This window comes from Sarcophilus harrisii, chromosome 5 (genome assembly GCF_902635505.1).
Source record: "Sarcophilus harrisii chromosome 5, mSarHar1.11, whole genome shotgun sequence".
In the NCBI taxonomy this organism is placed as follows: Eukaryota; Metazoa; Chordata; class Mammalia; order Dasyuromorphia; family Dasyuridae; genus Sarcophilus; species Sarcophilus harrisii.
The window spans coordinates 151334332-151358240 of record NC_045430.1 but is presented as its reverse complement, the minus strand read 5'-3'; the positions used below and the strand labels follow the sequence as shown (position 1 = coordinate 151358240).

Genomic DNA, 23909 nt, shown 5'->3' with positions numbered 1-23909 from the left:
AGGTTCTGATAAAGGCCTCATTTCCAAAATATATAGAGAATTGACTCTATAAGAAATCCGGCCATTCTCCAATTGATAAATGGTCAAAGGATATGAACAGACAATTCTCAGACGAAGAAATTGAAACTATTTTTAGCCATGTGAAAAAATGCTCCAAGTCATTATTAATCAGAGAAATGGAAATTAAGACAACTCTGAGATACCACTATACACCTGTTAGATTGGCTAGAATGACAGGGAAAGATAATGCAGAATGTTGGAGGGGATGTGGGAAAACTGGGACACTGATACATTGTTGGTGGAATTGTGAATACATCCAGCCATTCTGGAGAGCAATCTGGAACTATGCTCAAGAAGTTATCAAACTGTGCATACCCTGGCAGCAGTGCCACTACTGGGCTTATATCCCAAAGAGATCTTAAAGAAGGGGAAGGGACCTATATGTGCCAAAATGTTTGTGGCAGCCCTTTTTGTAGTGGCTAGAAATTGGAAAATGAATCGATGCCCATCAATTGGATAATGGTTGGGTAAATTGTGATATGTGAATGTTATAGAATATTATTGTTCTGTGAGAAATGACCAGCAGGATAATTTCAGAAAGACATTGATAGACTTACATGAACTGATGCTGAGTGAAATGAGCAGGATCGGAAAATCATTATTTACTTCAACAACAATACTATATGATGATCAATTCTGCTGGCCCTCCTCAACAATGAGATGAACCAAATCAGTTCCAATAGAGCAGTAATGAACGGAACCAGCTACACTCAGCGAAAGAACTCTGAGAGATGACTATGAACCACTACATAGAATTCCCAATCCCTCTATTTTTGTCTGCCTGATACAGGTTAATGATACACTATTTCAAAATCTGACTCTTTTTGTACAGTAAAATAACTGTTTGGACAGGTATACATATATTGTATTTAACTTATACTTTAACATATTTAACATGTATTGTTCAACCTGCCATCTGGGGAAAGGGGTGGGAGGAAGAAGGGGAAAAGTTGAAACAAAAGGATTCGCAATTGTCAATGCTGAAAAATTACCTATGCATATATCTTGTAAATAAAAAGCTATAATAAAAAAGAAAATAAATAAAATTTTTAAAAAGAGAGAGATTGAGGTTTTAAGATATTTTTTGACTCCAAGTACAGTGCTCTTGCTACTGCCCCATATGATATCTCTGAATTGCATTACCAATTTCAGAGTTAGTAAGGATAAATTCTGGGTTTTAACTTGGGTATCCTAAATCCAAATACACTGTTCATTTCACCATATTCCCTGTGTGATCAACATTCTGTTAGACCTTGTAAAAAATATTTTTAAAATGTCATTGTGCTTTCTCTCAAAAAAATTACCATGTAATTTTATCTAACTTATATATGAAATATTTAGAAAACAGTTAAGTGCCAAATATTATGGCAATGCAGTTGCTACCATACAAGGAACTCAAAAGAACAGTAGTGTCATTTCAGGTTAGAATAGTTGAACTTTTTGTTCAATATACAGGACTTGAGCTGGATTTTAAAAGAGTCACGTTAAGAGAAGTGGTAAACATAACGAGAAAATCCAAGAATAGGAACAGAACATTATGCAAAGGTAAAAGAGAGGTCATAGTATGTATGTATGTGTAAGAGGGCAACATGGAGAAGATGAAATGAAGAAGGATACAGTCAAATAGTCAGATGATAAGAGGGCCTTGAATGTCAAACTGATTTAGTAAGATGTAGAGAGCCATTAAGCAGAGGAGTAAGATAATAAACATGATGCTTTAGGTCTGGCAATGTTTAAGACTACTTGGTTGAATTCACAGAGAAGTAGGTATTCAGCCTTTCCTATCATGTACTCAATCATTGTAGTTTTCCACTAGATTTATTGCTTAGGGAATCTGCTCCATTAAAAGGGAACTCTTCTTTTTTACATTCATCAGTTTATTAAAATTCCCCACTCAGGCACCCCAGGCAAAAGTTACTCTTGACTTGTGCCTAGAGCTTCCTCCCCCAACGTGGAACAAGTAGGAAAAGAGAAATTCAATCCATATTGTGAATCAAGCAAGGGACAGGTAATTTAGTTCTATAGAGAAAGAAATGCTAAACTTAGAAAGAACTACAGTAGGTATTAATGATTAATAATTTGATGATTTAAATGCAATTCAGCACCTTAGCTAATACCAGTAGTACACTCAGCTGGAAATTTTGTAGTAAAACCATATCAAGATATAAAATAATTTTGAAAGAATGCTAATTAGTGATTTTATGGCTTCACTTTGGCACTATACTGATCAGATAGTCTAGCTTCAGTTGCCCAATTTGTCAGTGCAAAACCTGCAGTAGAGGACTCTTCCATACTGATAGGATTGTTGTTGCTACTTGAACCAAAAACAGCCTCTCCAGTGAATACCGCTGCCACCATGCCTAGATCTTAAATCTGTCAGAAATCACAAAGGCCCCTCTTCTCAGTTTTCCCACTATGGGGTACTTATTCACCTAAGATTAGGAAAGAACAAATACAGAAGAGACAGAAGTGGCAGTGAGCTGACACTTAGAGCTCAGTTGAGATCTTGCTATCTTCTTTTCTCTCACCTTGCCTTCAGATTGCAGTTGTTAACAGTACGTACACTTCACTTCTGGGAAGATATAGAAGTAACAGTAACTCCTTTTGAACCTCAATTGAGTTATTTAACCTTTCTGCCTCAGCAGATAATTAGATGATTTTTTTAAAAAAGGAAAATTATGTCCCAATTATAAATCCCCTAAGTCACTCATGGCTGGAAACAGAAGGGACATGATTTAAGAGACTATTGTAGTAATACAAATATAACATTTAAAAAGATAGATAGAAAAAGTTCTAGATTGAGAAAGGAAGCATCAAAAAATCAGAGTTCACATCCTGAATCTGATAGTGTAACTAAGACAAGTAATTTACTCTCCGATTTTTAATTTCTTCATCATAAAATGCAAATTATAATATGTATGTGTGTGTGTATATATATACACACACACACATATATATATATATATATATATATAGAGAGAGAGAGAGAGAGAGAGAGAGAGAGAGAGACTTAATTGTGAGTGGATAAATGCTGTGTAATTTTGAAATTTCTATTAAATGTGAGTTATTATAGGCTGAGAGAATGGAGAGAAAATGGCCAGTTGAAATAATATATATTTAGTATTATTTAATCCATTACAATCATTCTGGATTGCAATGTTTTCTAAATAGTTGTCACTTCCTTTGATTTATAAAACTTATTTATATTAACAATCTTGAATGAGAATATTTCCAAAGTTTATTATATATATCCCTGGCTTCCTAAAGAGAATATGATGCACATATCATTTCTTGAAGATTTAATTCTATTTAAACATTACTATTGTGCAGTGTTAAAATAATGTCTTCAGGGCTTCTTAAGATAGTAATTCCATTCTTCACATTTGATAAATGACCTTATGCTGTTGTGCTTTTTGAATTATGTCTCTTTATAGGTTAACAGTCCTTTCTGTGAATCCCCAGTTGAATCTTTTTATTCGTCATTGGCATATCTGTCAGTAATCTTTTCTCACCTTTCAATTTGCTATTCCTGCACTATTGTGAATTTAAAAGGATATTAAGTTTTCTAGAACTCAGTGAAAAGTACTTTTAGCTCTAAAGGCAGCTTCTAAAACTCCATAAAGCATCTTGTTTTTTATTCAGAACCTACATTTAAGTCCAAATTAGAAAGCCCAAACAAACCCTATATAACTTTGAATTCCAATAATAATTTAAAAGTGTATGTTTTGATAACTGTAGTTTTCAGAGACCCCTTTATTTACAATATTCACTTCGGCAAAACCAAAGCAAAGAAATTTCTTTACTTTAAAAAGTTGCTAGTATTAAGAATAGATGGATGTATAGAAGCAAATCAAGAGATATTTAAATTTTGTAGTTAGGTCCTGATTAACCTCAATAATAAATTCCATGAGCATTCATATTATTTGAATTTTTATTGCATATAGACTATATGCATACTGGATTGGAATCAATTATGGTATTTTTATATTATAACAAATAATAACATTTTCATTATAATTTTATAACAGTATAATTTAAATGCCATTTCACAGGTGGTATTATATACACTATTCAAAAGCTGTCAGTATTTATCAAAGAATTAATTTTTCAGTACATACACATACAAGCATGCACACACATATTTTCTCATAATAAAAACTGAAGCATTATTCATTCATTTTGTAATTCCTATTGTTTCCTAATAGACATTAACCCATTTAGACATTATAGCTATTAATTGCTATGAATTTCAAATAATATAATATCAATGAAATTCTTTGCAAATCTTAATTCCCTATAGAAATGTTAGCATTTTCTATCATGATTGTTGTTTTTATAGCCATAAAAAACCATATTAGGTGCCTCATAACAAATCTTCAGCAAAAGAACTTAGATGTTAGTAGGTCTCAGAATATATTTTCCATTTTCCTCCCCCCCCCCTTTTTTAAAAGAGATAATTATCTAGTTTCTCTCTTCTGTTAAAAAGTTTCTATTTCATAAATTTCTTTCCTTTGCATACACTCACTTTTGAAAGGATGTTCTAGGCAAAGAAGCAGCCCTCGGTGAAAGGTTTATTTCTGATAGTCAGGCATATCTATCTCTTACACACATTTGACATGGGAATGTTTTGCTTTTTATTTTTTTGTCAATTGCACCTGTATCTCTGCTACATCTCAAAAAATAATTATTGATTTTATTGAGCATTTATATATATAAATTAATTGAGTTGCTACAAACTGAGTAAATATTTTATATTTAATTATATTTCATATTTCCATTGTTTTAGAAAACTGCTTTCACTTACTGAAATAAACTTTAAATATTTTTAAAATGATATATTCTAGTCATTAGAGTCTTAAAGATAAATGTTCAAATGAATCTCACATTTGTATTTCTTTAGGATGGTCAGTCAGAAATTTTATATACGTTTTGGAATGTAGTGACTGATACCCTTTCTTCTCGATTTCAAACAGCCACAAATTGTGAGTATTTTATTGAGATCTACGATCACTCATATTGCCATTTTCAATAATATGTGGACTTTGGATATCATGATAAAAATGCCTTTGTTCTTAAAACCAATAGTTATCTAAAACTCTAATTTTGGTTAGGAATTTTATAGCTATTTATCAAAGTTGTATTTATGTGTGTAAAGCAATCAACTTTGGAAGAAAATCCAAAAAGGGAGGAAGTCAATTATACCGTCTTCCATTTGTATTAGAGTGATTGGCACCATTATATCGAAAATTGAGTTAATATATCTAAAATTATTCATACTCTGGAACTTAAAAGTACTTTGTATGAAGAGTTACAAAGGTTTCATGTTTAGTGACTAATGAAGTCATATGCAAAGTTGAAGCATTCTTATCATTAAAAAAGAAGTTAATGACCTAAAGAAAAACCATAAAATTTATTTGCCCTTTCAATCACCAACTATAGATACATAAGTCTAGATATATAATATCTAATAACTTGAAACCAAGACCAATCTAGAGAGCAATGATTTCTTTAGTTCTTCAAGGATCTGTTATTTCCTAAAGTATGAGTCCTTCCTTCCCTCTAGATGAGCCCAATCTTTTAATTCAGTAGATTGTTTTCAGAGACTAGTGAGTTTAAAACAAATTCTTCTCCCTATGGCCAATGGAGTTCAGAGATTCTCAGAATTTAACTTGGCTATTGTTCAGCAAAATGGTCATGCAGTCTTCCTCTTTTTAACTTGAATTCCTTTAATTGGTAAGACCGCCTGAGCTTGAGCATTATTATCATTGTCTTTGAGAATTTAAAGCTAGAATGTTGAGAGAGGTATGGCCAAATTGTGAAAATTGGGCAGAGAGAAGTCACAGTTGAGAATGTTGTGGAGGGGGCAGCGAGGTGACACAGTGGATAGAGCACCAGCCCTGAAGTCAGGAGGACCTGAGTTCAAATTTGGTCTCAGACACTTAACACTTCCTAGTTGTGTGTCCCTGGGCAACTCACTTAACCCCAATTGCCCCAGAAAAAAAAAATTTAAAAAAGAGAATGTTGTGGAGCTGGAACTTTATTTAGTCCTACCTGCCTCCATTGTCAGAATTTTAATTGCTCCATCTAGTTCCTATTGTCATGCACAAAAGGATTCCTCAGACTGTCTCTACCAGCTTCTCACCAGTTTGTTCTGAATTAGAACCCATTCGAACTCCTCCCTAACTTCTCAACCCTCCTTTCCCTCCTTTCTTCCCTCCCACTTTAAAAGCCCATTTCACTCACTGCAATCTATTTAATTACTTTGATTTTGCCTGTGAGCCTTTTCACATCAGCAAAAGGCATCCTTAGTGACTATGATAAATGCTTGTTGTGAATTCTTCACATTCTGAACCACTCTCCCACCAGCTAATACTTTATGTACCTTATGTTTCTTCAGAATTAGTGTTCTCTCTCCTTCATACTATACTCTTCCTCTTATCTTTCATTGGGAGGTCTCTTACCTTGGTGATCTAGTCAAACCCAGCAACGTCCTCAGCTACCTATAATGCCATCACCCCAATGACTTGGCTTTTCTACATTGCCACCACAAAGTAGTGATATGATGTCTTCCTCTGACAGAATGTAAAAGAGGATTGAATGCTTAAATGTGGATCTAGTCTAAATAAACATATTAAATTTACAATGCAAAGATATTTTAGGAATAGAGATTTGTCAGAGTTCAGATATATTATTGGCACAAATAGTCCACTCATTTGCTTTCTGTGTCAGTATAATGTATTATAAAGGAAAAAATTTTTACAATATTCTACAATCATGTTAATCTAGTGATGTTATAAAGCACTCAAGAACTTAAAATATGTAAACAATAAATTAAGATGATATCTACTTTTTTTTACAATATAGATCTTGAATTTAAATATTCAGTAAAATTTACTAATTTTAAAGGAAGTTAGCAAATAGAACAGTACATTTAAAATTAGGGGGAAAAATGCACAGTATGGTGACTTTTTTTAAAAAGATGCAATTTGATTACTGCTGTGTGGGACAAAAAGACCACCTACATAAGAGGCATTTCAAGGTAGAAAATAAAGGAGTTTTATTTTGGCAAGTCTAGTAAGAATTGAGTATCTGACCACCTTCAGGTTAGATGGTCAGCGATTAAAGGCAAATTACAGAAAGCAAACAGAATATTATATACAAGAAGTAACACTCCCCATAGGCTGGATCTCTGTCCTGATTAGTAAGAACAAATGACCTCACATTCTAATCATAAATGAGGAAATACATCTAACGCAACAAATTTTAGGATTACTATATTTCCTTATATGCGAGTTTTAATGCCAGATTTAATGCTGGAACTAGTAAGTAGGTCCTTAATATGGGATTTTTTTTTTTATGTAAGTGAAAGAGTTTACATCTATAGATAAGAAGCTCAGATTTATCACAGGATATGAAATTTTCAGTCACAGAAATTTTCAAACAATATATAACTGTGTGGAGTAGAGAGATAAGGTGAAGAATTTACAGGAATATGTGAATTCTTTTTTTGTATTTTATTTTCATTATATCTGTGTTTCCCCTATGACCGTGCAGGCCCATATGTATTTGAGCTTTGGTCAGCTATACCTGAAGCCTGAAGGCCTGATTTTGTTTCCTAGAAATCAAGTGATTTTGGGGAAACAGAAACCTTCCATTCCAATCTCTCTGGATGAGCAACAACCAATTAGATGCCACCCCTTCCCCTTCTCAATGCTCTCTTACTTGTGATGTAATTTCATGTATAAAAGCTGTGTATCTCTCCTACTTCCTTACTCCTCCTATCACAAGCTGTCTCTTTACCTTATCTCATGATAGACCAGCTCATCCTCGGAGGTATAATAAACGACTTTTCTGCTTTCTATTTTGAGTGATCTCTGAGTAGTCTTTTTGGGTAAGGGTCTTCTAAATCCCATACATAACTAAGTAATCAAAGGGCTGTTACTATGGCAGAGAAGGCAGTTCTCAATCCATGAAAACCAGAGAACTTTGAAGTGATGAATTATAGCTAGAAAAGTTTTTAAAACTGGATGGTTTAAAAAAAAAAAAACCAAAACAATCTCCTTCAGTTGTAACTAAGTGGTAGCTAAGTGGCTCAGAAGAGTGGTAGGCTCAGAATTAGGAAATCTTAAATCCAAATCCAGCCTCAAAAATTTAATAACTGTGATCCTGGACAAAACCTTAACCTGTTTATTTCAGTTTCTTTATCTGAAAATGGGGAGCATAATAACACCTACCTCTCAAGATTGTAAGGATCAAAGGAGATAATATTTATAAATTGCTTAGCACAGTACCCGACACACAGTAAACACTAAATAAATGCTAGCTATTTATTGTTGTTGTTGTCACTTCTCATTTAAGTAACTTCATTGTTTTGAAGTAATCATTAAATTGTTTTAGTGAAATATATAAATAATTTCCCTCAGGAGCTCTCTAAAGTAGTTTGTGAAACACCTGTCATTTTTAATAGTATACAGCAGTCCCAAAGGTCTCTAGGGACATTCAAACACTTAAATGTTAAAAGTATCAATCAGTACAACAGATTGCCTAACTATGAGCAGAAGAAATAATTAGAGGATACATTTTATATTCAAAAAATGTCTTTTGGGCTATCAAATATTTATACCTAGTTGAATTTTATCTTATGATATTAGCTTAACAAATATGTATTAAGTACCTATTAATCTAAAAGTGTAACACATAATGAATTCTAATCACTCAGAACAAAAATAGTGATTCACTAATATTTTAGTAAACATTTAAAAGGATACTTTCAGAAAGTATATTCTTAAATATTTATGGGTGCTGATTATTTAATATTTTATTTCTGTCTTTTGTTTTTGTTTAATCGCAGCTGCTAAATGACAATCATTACCATTTATTTATAAGTCGTCTTAAAATTTGCAAAACACTTCACATAAACATTATTGCATTTAGAAACTTACAGTGATAATATTCATTTCTTTGCTTTTATAAACCTGGCACAAAGAGAGTTAAATGATCACTACCATTCTAAGGATTTGGAATTTGAAAATATCATTTTTGTTTTTATTATAATTGTTCTTTATTATATGTATAGTAATTTGTCAGTGTACCATTATAGATGCTTATAAAGCTATCTAAAATGTTTTTTTTTAATTATGACCAAATTTTATGACAAATAATTGTTAACCTTGGAAAATTTTTAAGTAGCATTCATATGTTTGTTCAACAAGTAGCAATTAGAACTGAAGTATAATTCCAGAGAACTACATTATATTTACATGACAATAATAGAGAAAATGAAGTATGCAATAACAGAAATCATGCAAACATGCTATAGTAGGCAACTAGGGTTTTAGGTACTTGCTATGTTCCAGGAGGTGGAATAAGTATTAAATAAATATATTTTAACCCAGTAGCTGAGGTAAAATTTGAAATATATAATACTGAAATTGTCATTAAATCTGGTAATCATTATAATATAATTGGTCTATGATCTTTTGAGTATTGATAATCATTCTAACAGTGCAATCAATATTCAATCAATGTGTACTTTTTCATTCTGTGGAACCATTATGCAAGCCCCCCTCCCCCATAAATCCACTATAAAATCTCCACTGTGCTGAGAATCGTCTAGAAATCAATGCATTACTTGCATTACTTATCTTACCTTCCCAAATACTCATACTAATTCCTTTATGAGTCTTATATTTGTATTTTTTGTATCATTGTATAACTGGCAATATGCTGCAGCCTTATGCTCATTATATACCACTTTATTATCCTTTATACTACCTTAAGTTTTGATGTAGCTGTGAATCAAGGAAAACCATTATTAAATGAGGTAGTGAATTTTCTTTAAGTGAAAGTATTTAAGCATTGACTAGGTTATACTTCTCAGGAATATTGTAAAAACAAAATTGTAACTTGGACTAGATGGCTTCTAAGATTCTATAATTCACTGTAGATGGGGCAAGTATTATTACCCCTACCTTATAGTTGAACAAAAGATTAGAAGTGTCTCATTTAGGACTATGTTCAGAAAGAAGACCCAGGTCTTCTCAGACTTTGTCAAATGGTATTCCTTTTACTGAATCAGATGGCAAGGAATGCCCCTATAAGTTAAATTATTTTTAATGCTCTTGCATTTATTTTTAAATTCATATGTTTTGATTGGTTTTTCTATATTATTATTGGTTTTCTACATTACATTCACCAAATACTTCTAGGATATAGGAGAAAAGTTTTTAGACATCATTTCCATTAATAGGATAAGAAAAAGTACGATCTCTATTGTAAACCATTTTTAGTAGAACTGTTTTACTTTTGAAGCATTTCTATAGCATGGCATTTTAATAATGATTTTTGACCTTGGAGTATTCTTTAAAAATACATTTTATAAATAAAAATGATATGAAGTATGTTTTTCTCTTTTAGAGATGGTAGAATTAAATAATGAATTGTCCAGATATCTCAATCTGGACAATATCTCAAGATTTAAATCATATATCCATTGGCAAAGCACTTAGCACTCTATATAGCCAGCTTTTCTAGCATCTGTAAAAATGGCGGGAGGAAAACGGTTATAAATATGTTAAACAATCCTCAAATTTGTTGTGAATTATGATTAACTTTTTTTCTGAACTAAAGACATTTCTAGAAAACTGGAGTTGATACAGCAAAAAATGTACTTGTCAGTTAGCAATGGGTTGGAGAGGGCTAGGAGAAAGAAAAGCAGAGAGAGAAGAGAGAAAAAAATGCATTTATTTAATGGTTGTTTCATTTTTCAGCTTCTATGTTTTTGAAGCAAGCATTTGAAGGGGAATATCCTAAATTATTGCGTCTTTATAATGATTTATGGAAACGTCTTCAACAATATAGTCAAAATATTCAAGGTAATTTTAATTCAAGTGGAACCACAGACCTCTACGTTGACCTACAGCAGACAGAAGATGATATGCAAGACATATTTATACAGAAAAAACAGGATTATGAGTATGTATATTTAATTGGTTTATTCTATCGAGAGATTATTTTTAAGTAAACTTGAAAACTGTGTAAATGAGTTCTTTACATTTTGTAAAAGATGATTGGTCCTTTTAATACATTGCATTTGAGTGTGTGTGTGTGTGTGTGTGTGTGTGTGTGTGTGTATATGCATGCTCATGTTTGTACTTATCTGTTGCAGCTGCTTTAGGGGACTTAGAAACCTCCGCAGAACAAGTTCAAAAGTTAATATAAGATTAAAGCTATAAGAAGGGTTTCTGGCTTAACTTGATTGACCAAAGAACACAGGAAATAGGAACAAGGACACCTCCAGTTCACAGTCATTAGAAAGACAACCAGGCAACAACTTTGAAGTGGGGCAGAATATAGCCAGAATCAATGATGGAAGAGGCTCATAAATCTAGAAAAGAGTTTAGAGTTAGATATATTTAGGGCATTGAGAAGGGACTTTAGTGGTCACTTTGTCCAATCTCCTTTTTTTTTTTTTAAACAGATGAATGAATTGAGATTCCAGAGAGAGTAATTGTCTCCCATAGATCACACAACTAGTAAGGGGTAGGAAAAATCTTGATCCTGTTCTCAATTCAAGCAGGATCTGACTAGTGACTGAAACTGTAGGTCTACTCCAAGATTCAGTCAAGGGCTCAGAGTTTGAAAAGGTGTAGCAGTGCCCCTAGTTGTTATGTCTCATTCATTTTCCATGGGACAGGCAATCCACCCTCATGGAAATGCAAGGCACTCCAGGGAAAAACAGAAGGCTGTATCAATAGGCATCATCCTGGGAAATAATGCCAGTAGATGGAGATGAGGAGGGAGAGCATTCTAGTTATGGGGGATTACCAAGGAAATGAACAGCAAGGAGGCCTGTGTCAGTGATCACACAAAATCCAAGCTGCGATGAAGGGTGTAAGAAGATTGGAAAAGGAGGAAAGGGCTATGTGTTGAATGGTTTTGAATGCTATTTGATCTTGGAAGCATTAAAGAGAATATCAAAGAAAAGAGAGTGATTGATAGTGTTAAATTTTGAAGATACATCAAGAATGAGGATTGAGAGGCCATACAGCTTGATAATTAAGAGATTATTGTTAACTTTGACACATGGTTGTGAATATTAATAGAAAATGATCATGGATTAGATTTGGAGGCAAAATCAAACAGTATCTTTTGGGTTACAAGGATTTAGTAAAAATATACTTTGAAATCAGGAGAAGTCTTGGTTCATATTCAGAATACACTAGCTTATGAGACCATTGATACCTCACTTAACCTGCCTAACCCTCATTTGAATTACCTGTAAAAATAGAAATAATATGTATATCACAGAGTTAGCATAAGGTTTATATGAAATATAATATATGTGAACCACTTTCACATATGTAAATAAAGTTTATATGAATGTCAGTAGTTATTAATCAGGGCAGCTAGCTAGGTGGCACGATGGCTAGAATGCCAGTCCTGGAGTGAGGAAGGTTCACTGTTCAAATCTAGCCTCAAACAGTATCCTTACTAGCTCGGTGATCCTGGGAAAGTCATTTAATACTATTTGCTTCAGTTTCCCCATCTGTAAAATGAGCTGGAGAAAGAAATGGCAAATCACTTTAATATCTCTGCCAAGAAAACCTCACATAAAATCACTAAGGGTCAGATACAGCTGAAAAACGAATGAACAACAAAATGTTATTAATAATATTATTACCAGGGCAGGTAGATGGTACAGTGCTTAGCACACTGACCCTGAAGTCAAGAAGACCTGAATTCAAATCTGGCCTCAGATACTTAATACTTCCTAGCTGTGTGACCCTGGGCAAGTCACTTAACCCCAGTTGCCTCAGCAAAAATAATAATAATATTACCTCTAGATAGGACCAAATCTAATTGTCTCATTTAAATCTAACTGTCTATCCTATTCTTGGATCGTTTCAGAATTTGCCCCTTCTTCACTTACTCATTCCTGTGCCAAGAATTGATATTAACTGTGCTAGACTTGGGTTCAAATGCTGCCTTTGACAGTACTGGTTGATTAGCTGGATAACCTGACAACCAGTCAACTCTCTAAGATTGTAAATGTCATAGAAGGTGGTAATTTGCGTCAGGAAAGGAAGCTCCTCGTTGGGAGTTCTTACACTGATCAAATCACAAGTCTCATAAAAACAATCATGACCTGAGATTCATGAATTATATATGTTTGTGCATATAGAATATAGCTCCAAGCTATTGTACTTTGGGGAGTATGGTGTATATTTGTTGTGGTTTTTTTCTGTTTCTTTGCTGTCTGTCAACTACTTCTGTTACTTACTGTTAGTGGACCTATGATTGGGCTTTCCATTTTCCTATAGTTTGGGGAATTATTTAACCTAACTTGTTACAATTGTGTGCAAAATATCAGTAAATAAGCTCAGAGTGAATGTCAAAGCATCCTTATACAAAAGCTTTTACAATGCATGAACTTGGTGATATCTGTCTTGCCTACTCAGGCTTTTTTCCTTAGGAGAAAAATTAATCCCTGATTATCAGCTGTGTTCTAATAGGCAAAATTTCCATGTAACTAGGTGTGGTTATTTTGTTTTTTTAAGGTTTTCTTAAGGCATTTTGTTTTCTTAAGTATTTGAACATTTCCCTGTACTCTTATTTAAAATCTTAATAAGTCATCTCTACATTTAAAAAGGAAAAAAAAGATTGAATTTGGCTCTACCTTTGTTGAAATTGATGCTTAAATTGATGAGTTCTTCTTAGATTGGCCAATTTAACATAATATATATTGATGTACATGAAATTTATAGATAGCATTTATAATTAAATTTGCATATGTATGACTTATTTAATTAGATATTTTGAAAAGAAATTGATGTTCATGTTTATATATTATCCTAACATATAAAAATTGTCTTCTTTATAGAAAGTATACCATTGTAGTTTTATTAGACAAGGGCTGAGGAATTGATGGGGGGAAAAAGTAATAAAACTAGTGTTAATAATGTCTTTTAACATTATAAAATTACAGTTCCTTTTTCAAAATTTTTGTGCTTATAGTCCAGAAAAGGCTTTAAAAGACTCACTGCAACCATATGAAGCGGCTTACCTTTCAAAGTCATTATCTCGACTTTTTGATCCTATCAATCTGGTCTTTCCCCCAAGTGGCCGGAATCCACCTTCTCCTGATGAACTTGACAGCATCATTAAAACCATAGCCAGGTATGTGCATATTCAAAAATAATGTGATATTCAGAAATGGAAGCTAAAAACCAAGTTATATTGTCTCCATATTTCTAAATGATCAGTTCTTAAGTAAAAATTATCAGCAATAAAATTTCAATTTAATCCTAGTTCTTCAGGAAATTAGTTTTATAATAAAATTTAAAATATATTTTGACTACATCAATAATTAAAATTTCAACTGGTATAAACTTTTAATATACTCTAAATGTAGCCTGCTTTAATTGTGTTTTTGCTGAACAAGTACAAGTCCATTTAATTCTATATAGTATAGTAAATCTCTGATGTTACATACAATTATCTGTACTCCCCATTTAATTTTGTAAAATGATTTTATAAATTAAGACATAGAAGTGTTTTACTTAGTAAAGTAAGTGTCTTATACACTTAAGTATAGAGGTTAATGTGATTTACCAAGGGTTACAGAGGGCAATTGTGCTATAAATATGAATTTAGTATAGCTCTTTTTTTATTCTTCTGTTGTTTTTAATTCCTAAAAAAAGCATACCAGTCCCCAAAGCACCCTAAAAGGGAATGAATTGCAAATGATGTGTTTCTTGAATGTGTGAAAACGGAGGAGGACCCCTCTTGCAAATAACAGAATCCTTTTGAGTCTGTCACAGCCACTATAGTAATTAACAGCTTGTTGAAATAGTAATACTATACATCTGGAGCTAGCATTCTGAAGAAGGCAAAATTATTATGGGGGAAATTGCAGAACTAGTTAGAGATAACTTAGGGCACTATAACTTTGCATATGGAATTTGTGCATTGTAGTAAAGGGAAAGGACAGGAGACTAGATATCCAGAGGTGAGATTCCTGAAGAGGTATTCTTGATTCTAAATCTCCCCCTGCTCCTTATTATCTTAGCTTTTCTAAACATGAGTAGGAATTTATTTGTACCTTCTTTGTAATCTGTGATATGAGGATGAATATCCTAAATGCAGTTTGATCTCCCCTACTATCTTAATAACCATTCAATTCAATGTTTACATATCTTTTCCTTCTTCTCCATGCTATATATTTGCTTAACCCAGAATGCTTTGGGCTGCACAAAATAAGTACTTGTTTAGGGTACTACTTTTTTGGAGGGCATAATTAAAGAAACTTTTAAATTTAAATAAGCAAATTGAGAAAACTTAGGATGAAAAGAACAACAGACTTTCCCTCATCAGACCCAAGTTCAAGTCTTAGTTCTTACAAACTATATGATTAGATGTATGAGCTTTGCTTACTGTTCTGTGCCTCAGTATGTTTATTTTTAAATTAATGACCCCCTAAAGTGCCTTTTAGCACTACATTTATTAATATTTTATTAGTCTGTTATTCTCTTCTCCATGGCATCATAGGTGTTTGTTTTTGTGTTGAATCAAACTGCATGTTATTGTGAAAACTCATAATCTTTAGTGGACAGTAAAATTCAATGGTTAAAATTTGGAACTTTGCCAAGGACTGCAAAGTATCATCTCCTGGCTTGTTAGTAACCTCCAGAATACCCAATTTCCCTAAAGAGTTCTGTTAACCATGTTAAAACTTGGCTTTTAGACAATACAGAGGAAAGGTCTTGGACTTTCTGATCTGTACAGTTTGAAGTTAAATGTAAACATCTGTACAAAGCACACTGCTGAATCTATTAATATTAACTTTGAACAACTCAGGTACCTCTTTAATGATTTTAAATTCTCTTTATTTTTCATTCAGTGCTTGAAAGCTACTATTTTTTTTTTTTTTTTTTTTTTACAATTTTTAACTTGAAGCGCTCTTTCTCTAGGCACTAGACTATATTATATCTATTTCAAATCAATTTTAGTTCATCACAGATTATAGAGTTTAGTATGTGTACATAAAGTAAGATTTTTGCATTAAATCCAGTTTAAACCAATTCCAAATTGCATTCATATTTCAATTTTTTAATTTCTACTCAAAAGACTAGAGTATTTGAAATAATATGAATTTGGTGAAAATTTTCCACTGCAACTCAGTATCCTTGTGAATCACTTGAAATTTGTATTTTTAGCTTATAGTCTCCCAAGGTCACCATTTTCATTCAAGTGGTGTCCCTTCCCTGCAGATGTCTGTGATTTGCATTGCTTGTAATTGCACTTAACGGTTTTGAAAACTAGTGCCACTTTAGAATTTGTCTACAATTTACTCTTTTAATCACAACCATGGAACCACACATGACTTGCCTTTATTAATGAATGACTGGTCATTTAAAAAATCTGTTTCCAGATATTTGCTAAATGAAGAATTTAGAAATACAACAAGGCAGTAAAGACAAGTAAAAATAAATGAAATTATAAAAGCAGTAATTCTGCTTTAAGGTGTGTTGGTTCAATTGTTGTTTTTTGCCATATTTATAATCTAGATTATGAATTATTTAATTTTTTAAATTAATAGTGGTAACATGTTTTCCAGTGAACTTAATGTGGCTGCAGTTGACTCCAACCTTACTTTAGCTGTGTCCAAAAATGTGGCAAAGACTATACAGTTATATGGCGTGAAATCTGAGCAGCTTGTAAGTAACTTCATATTTCTATAAACTTAAAAAAATTTTTTTGTTAAAATTATTAATTTAATCATTTGGGAGATATTAATGAATTGAATAAAAATTTGGAATGTCTAGTGACATTTTGAAATCTTGAATTAGAATACAGCCAAAGAATTCATGTACTTTTTGATAATTGATATCCTGTGGTAAGTGAAATGAGTAAGACCAAGAGAACATTGTACTTAGTTAGCAACAAGAAGATTATGTGATAATTCAACTGTGAGAGACTTGCTCTTTTCAACAGTGTAGTGATTCAGGGCAATTCCAATAGTCTTGTGATAGAGAGTGCCATCCACATTCAGAGAGAGGAATATGAGAACTGAAGGAGCATCACAACATAGTATTTTCATCTGTTATGTTGTTTACTCGTTTGTTTTTTTCCCCTCATTTTTTTTATTCCCCTTTGATCTGATTTTTCTTGTACAGAATAATAAATGTAGAAATATATTTAAAAGAATTGCACATGTTTAATCTATATTGGATTACTTGCTGTCTAGGAGAGGTAGGATGTGGGAAGAGAGAGAGAAAAATTTGAAACAAAAGTTTTTGCAATGGTAAATGTTGAAAACTATCTTTACATGTATTTTGAAAAATAATTGTTTTGAAATTTGAAAAATATTGTTATTAAACAAAACAAAAAAGATAATGGTATCCCATTCATCAAATTTTCCCATATTTCTACTATGCCAAATATACTGTAGGTTTTAAGACTTTTATTATATTTGTACCAAAATTCAGATTTGTCTTCTCGAAATACAATTAAATGTGATTGACTGGGTTGGATTTTTTCCCCCTTCCCAAGCACCATTCATGCATGGTTACCAAGTGTGAAATTAATTAGAACAGCTAGAAAGTGATTAGAGGAAATACAACACTTGAAACTGTAAGAGAAAAGGTGCATTTTAAAAAGGAAGTTTTCTGAAAATTTCTTAATGTCATCGTACATAAAACAGTTTAATCCATAAAATAAGGGTTCTTTTTGCAATGGCTGCATACATTTTAAATGATTGCAAAATTAATTTTAAATCATTATCATTTGGATTATTCTCTCAAGTGAAGACTAAAGACATTATGGAAATACTTCTGGTTTTTCCCTTGGGATTTAAAAATATGAATGATAATTCAGATTTTAGAGGGAAGGAGGAGTGGCCCCTTTATATAAAGGTCCCAACAAGCTCAGGAAGTTCTTAATGATTAATAAAGTGATATAGAAAAGTATGCATACTTATATATTTTTAGTAAATGATGTCAATTTGTTAACCTTCCCTAGATTTAGGAAAGAGCATTTGTAATCCCAGAATTCTAAGAAGCAAACATGTCTTATACATATAGAAATTAAAAGCTGAAAAGAATCACTTTTGCTAAGTCTTGTTAAGTCTATCTCCATAGCACCTCTTGCTTTTCTCAACCTGTATAGACACTTTCCTAATCTATGCCTTATTGCTATTTGGTAGCTCCCAAGTGGGCTCCCTGCTTCCCATCTCTCTTTTCTCTGGGCCCTCCTCACATGCCTACTCAATTGATATTCTTAAAGCACAGGTCTCCTCTATTTAGCAGCATAGCACTTCATTATCAGACTCCTACCTCTTTTCTAAATTCTTTCAAAGAAGCAGTTCTCATGATCTCTACATTTCAGTCAAAGTTGATCTCTTTATTATCCACCATTGACAGCATGCTATTTCTTATGTCTTTGCCTTTGTTCACAGTCTTCAAGCCCTGGGATGCTCTTCCCTCTCTCCTTTTCTCTTTGGACATTCTCACTTCCTTCAAAGCTCAGCTTCAGTAACTCCTTCCTTGGTCTTGAAAATTGCTAGCACTTTCTTCCCTGGTATTACTTTGAAATCACTTTATCCACTTTGTGTGTGTGTGTGTGTGTGTGTGTGTGTTGACTGTTTATTATTCATATAACTATTGTATTCTCCAGTAGAGTGTCATTACTTTGAGAGCAGATCCTTTTTCATTTTTCATTTTATATCCTCTTTGGCTAGCTGAGTGCTACGTGCATTTGTATGTGCTTGAAAAATGCTTGTTTAATTGAAATAAATGATCTTTTTGTTTCAGTTCTAAGAGTATATGGTTCATTGCTTGAATATCAATTAATAAATTGGGTTGATAATGTTTTAGTAAATATCTCCCCCTACCCTTATGAAAACCTTGAATAAAGAGACAGTTAGCATTTTTCCAATTGAAAACTTGTCATTTAGAGACAATCAGAATTTATTTGGAAGCCTTTACATAGTTTATTTCTCCCCTCAAATTTTGTACACAGGAGTTTTAAATAAAATGCCTACTAGGTTTCGGTTACTAGAAGTACTAGAAAGGTCTTCATATAAGAAAATCTTAACTGAAAGGTGATTCCACAGCATAGATAACCTACTGGCTGTATTGTTGTAAGACCCCAGTTTATTTGCAGAAATCAATTTAATATGGATTTAAAGTTATGACATATGTTGTTAATATTATAATGCTGACAAAAGCAGTTCATTTGCCTTCCAGTTTTACTAAATATTATAATACTTAATGGAACATTTGTTTAAATCAACATCTTGAGTTTGTCTTAAAAGAGTTGTCTGTAGCCTTCCTCACTCCAAGTGTTTGAATAGTGTGAATGATTGACCCGCCACAAACCAGGATTTATAAAAGAAGGTTTATTTGGCTTGTAAGAATAGAGTTGTCAAGCACAGAAAAAAAATATGTGTGAAATGATTTACTTCCAGTTCCATTCTGTTGAGTGCTACATTTACCTGATCTCTCTTCTCACCACAACGACATTTTTTTCATTCATTTATTATTTTCCTCTAATTACATTCAAAACAAATTTTTTACATTTGTTTTTAAGACTTTTGAGTTGTAGGTTTTCTCCCCTATCCCCACCCACAATTAAGAAACCATATGTGAAGTTATGCAAAACAAGTCAAATTGTGAAAGAAAACATAGATCTCCTCCCTCCCCCCCTGAAAATAAAAGCCATCAAGAAAAATTAAGTTAAAAATAAAGAGGGGGGAGGGGAGGGAGGAAGGAAGGAAAGGAAGGAGAGTGGGAAAAAAAGAGAAAAAGGAAAGATGGAGGGAGGGAGGGAGGGAGAGAGGGAGGGAGGGAGGGGGGGAGAGAGAGAGAGAGAGAGAGAGAGAGAGAGAGAGAGAGAGAGAGAGAGAGAGAGAGAATATGCTTCAATCTGTATTCAGACACAATCAGTTTCTGTAATGTTCTTCTGTAAAATATAATGTTCTCTGGGAGCAGGTTTCTCAGGGGGCTTCTAAAAGCAGCCTTAGTTTCAGTTCAGAGTAATAACCCCAAATGCAGCTAGGAGTTAAAGTCCAAATCCTTTATTGTATCCTTCAAAGTCTTATCTCCTTCACTTGGGGCTCGACTAGTTTTTCTTAGAGGCCTTCTGTAGTCTTGGTTCCGAGAGCTTAAGCTGCCTTCTCTGGCTTGTGGATCTGCTTGACTGAATCCTGGCTTCTGAAACTCACAGAGTGAATCCTGGTTGAGGCTCCTAGTTTATATATGCTCTCTTAAAAGTATGAATCTTGTAGAACTCTAGTAAGTACTAAGTACATAATCATTGTCTCTATCAATTCTAGTGACTTAGCACCTTGTAAGAATCCTAACAAGTTTCTTCTCTGGGTATGGTTAGGATTTTTATCATAAGTTTTTCGGAGTAGGTGTGGATCATTTTACCACTGAGAATAAAAGTCATTTACAGTTGATCATCCCAGAACATTGCTATTACTTTGTATATAGTATATTTCACTTTGTTCATGGACTTTTCCAAGTTGTTTTTTTTTCCCTGAGAGCTTCCTGTTCATCATTTCCCAGACAACAATAACATTCCATCAAAGAAACTTGCTTTGAAATTTTTTTAACAATTGCATTAACCCATTGTATTTCCCCCCATTTATTCACTCTCCTTTCACAATGTCCCTCTCCAAAAGTATTTTGCTACTAACCACTCTTTACCCCAATATGCTCTCTCTTTTATCACCCTCTTCCCCTTCACATATCCTATTTCCCCTCCTATTTTCCTATAAGGTAAAACAGATGTCTATTCCTCTATTAAGTATGTATGTTATTTTCTATTTGAGCCAATTCTGATGAGAGTCAAGTTCACTCACTCACTCCTTTCCTTCCTCTTTTCCCCTCCACTGTAAAAGCTTTTTCTTGTCTCACACAAATTCTTAAAGCCAGGGCTCAGCTTATATGGGATGAAAGACTAATAAAGCCTGAGGAAGCTGATTCTGGATGCTTTTTACATACTCATGGACCAGTGATCACCTCATCAGTGCATATATGAAGCAAAAAAACTTTTGTGCTATGTGACAGAAATTACTAATCGGTAGCGTATTCTAATTTCATTGTAGCTTGCAATTTTATCTGTTTTACAGTCTAAGAATTTGCCCTTTGAAATATAATCTAATGATTCAATGAGTCTGTTCAAATTTAGATGTTGTACCTGTAAATGACTATGGTGTACCACAAGGTCAGATAATTACACATATACAGAGCTATTATAGAAATTCTACTATGCCTTTTTAAAATGTGGACAGAATAACTTAAGAAGACTATGAAGAATGATGAGAATTTTTAAATCACTTTTTCAAATTTTTTCTGTATGTGTAAAATATATATTAGATGACACTGAATAGTAAATCATACCTTTTTCAAAAAAAAAATTTAGACTTTGATAAATGCTGATTTAAGGGAACATTTAAGATTAGCATTCAATGATAATTTCATCCTGTTGGCTATTAATGAAAGTTTCTGTATTATTCATCATTGTTTTATTTTTAAAATCTTTGCATTTTCTTATTCTTTTAGTTTCATCAATACATTCTAAAAAGTCAAAAAATTCTAAATAGAAAAATTGACACCATCTTTAAAGGGAAGAACTTAATTGACAGCTCTTGTGCTAAAAAAATTACAGAAGTTTTTGTTTATGAGTAAAATATTCAAGCCTCAAATTAAAAAATTAAAGTGACAAATGGAAGAACTTAATAGGAGAATGTGGATCAGCTATAGAGATAAAAGAATGCTAGGATTTTAAAGAAAGATTTTTTTTTTAATCACAAAATTTTTATTCATAAACTTTTAGAAAAACAATTATGGTAGAGATCTTTAGCTCATTCTTCTAATAATTATTGATCTGGGCTTCCCTGTTACTAGCCTCTGCACATTCCACAAAACAGGGTTTTGGGTTTTTTTTCCCTTCATTTCTCCCATAGAGAAAATGATTTGAGGTACAAGAAGTCTTGAATGAACCAAGAATGAAAGAACCAAGTCTGCAATGAAAATAATTCTGTATTTACTGAGAGGTTTTGCAATAAGAATATTATCAATCAGGACAGTTCTTTTTTTCTTAACCTTTAATATGTTTGTAATGAAGTCATTTATAGACTTCAGGTATAAGAACCTCATGAATTGGGTAGTTCTAGCATCAAAAACTCTATCAAGTATAACAGAATGCCATGGTAGGGCTCTGAACATTGAAGAAACTAGGTTTTTTTTTTTTTTTTTTTTTTTTTTGTTTTTTAATTTTTATTTAATAGCCTTTTATTTACAGGTTATATGTATGGGTAACTTTACAGCATTGACAATTGCCAAACCTCTTGTTCCAATTTTTCCCCTCTTTCCCCCACCCCATCCCCCAGATGGCAAGATGACCAGTAGATGTTAAATGTATTAAAATATAAATTAGATACACAATAAGTATACATGACCAAACCGTTATTTTGCCGTACAAAAAGAATCAGACTGAAATATTGTACAATTAGCCTGTGAAGGAAATCAAAAATGCAGGTGGGAAAAAATATAGGGATTGGGAATTCAATGTAATGGTTCTTAGTCATCTCCCAGAGTTCTTTTGCTGGGTGTAGCTGGTTCAGTTCATTACTGCTCCATTGGAAATGATTTGGTTGATCACATTGCTGAGGATGGCCAGGTCCATCAGAATTGGTCATCATATAGTGTTGTTGTTGAAGTATATAGTGATCTCTTGGCCCTGCTCGTTTCACTCAGCATCAGTTCATGTAAGTCTCTCCAGGCATTTCTGAAATCTTCCTGTTGGTCATTTCTTACAGAACAGTAATATTCCATAATATTCATATACCACAATTTATTCAGCCATTCTCCAACTGATGGGCATCCACTCATTTTCCAGCATTTCTGAAATCTTCCTGTTGGTCACACAAACATTTGTGCACATACAGGTCCCTTTCCCTTCTTTATGATCTCTTTGGGATATAAGCCCAGTAGTAACACTGCTGGATCAAAGGGTATGCACAGTTTGATAACTTTTTGTAAACTATAGTTCTTTACAGACCTTTGGGTTAATATCATTGATACTTCTCAATTCTAATTTCAGCTTATTTGGGTTCACCAGATATATAGTAGGTGCCAGCTTTTCTTGTTATTCTCACCAGGTGAATTTTACATCTGTATTAATATCTGTATTCTGTGAAGCTCTTTTATATCTATCTCCTTAAGGCATTTGACCTTCAGTATTTCAAAGGTCCTTTGACCTTTCAAAAGGAGTTCTGGATCAGAAAGTAGCTTCTTCTTTTCTTCTTTGTTTACCATAATTGCAGATAAAGATAATTTGTCTATATAAAAAGATAATTTGCAGATATAAAAAGCTGAAGTATAGGTATGCTCAGCTATTTAGAATTCTAAGTAGATTTCCATATATTAGTTTCTTGGAATTTAGAACTTTTTGAATATTGAATTCCATAGATAGAATATGAAATTCAAGAAAAAGTATCATTAAGGTGACTTAAAATTTTCCATAATGATTTTTATAACATTCATCATAGGATTATAGAACCTAGATCTAGAAAAAACTTGAGAAGGCCATATTATCTTTTTTATATTACAAATCAGGAAAGATTTTTTAGCATAATTTGACCAAAACCAACTAGATACTATCCATAGTTTTCCAGATGCCCTTCATAAGTCAACAAAGATTTACTAAGTACATATTATGTGCAAGACACTATGTTGTTTTTTTTCTTGTTTGAACCTTTAATTTCTTTGAGTGGTTTAATTAAAGTTGTGATATCATGTGAATGTTTATTCTATTAATATTCCTGATATAATATATTT

General features: G+C 32.8%; 1 protein-coding gene across 1 annotated transcript in view; it reads left to right on the top strand.

Moving 5' to 3' along the window:
- COG5 (component of oligomeric golgi complex 5) overlaps positions 1-23909 on the top strand; it is a 328255-nt gene that overhangs the window by 225377 nt on the left and 78969 nt on the right. Inside the window, exons 11-14 of the mRNA XM_031938757.1 lie at positions 4961-5042; positions 10830-11034; positions 14077-14238; positions 16679-16778. Of these exons, the coding sequence (XP_031794617.1) occupies positions 4961-5042; positions 10830-11034; positions 14077-14238; positions 16679-16778 (549 nt within the window). The remainder of the gene's footprint in view (positions 1-4960; positions 5043-10829; positions 11035-14076; positions 14239-16678; positions 16779-23909) is intronic.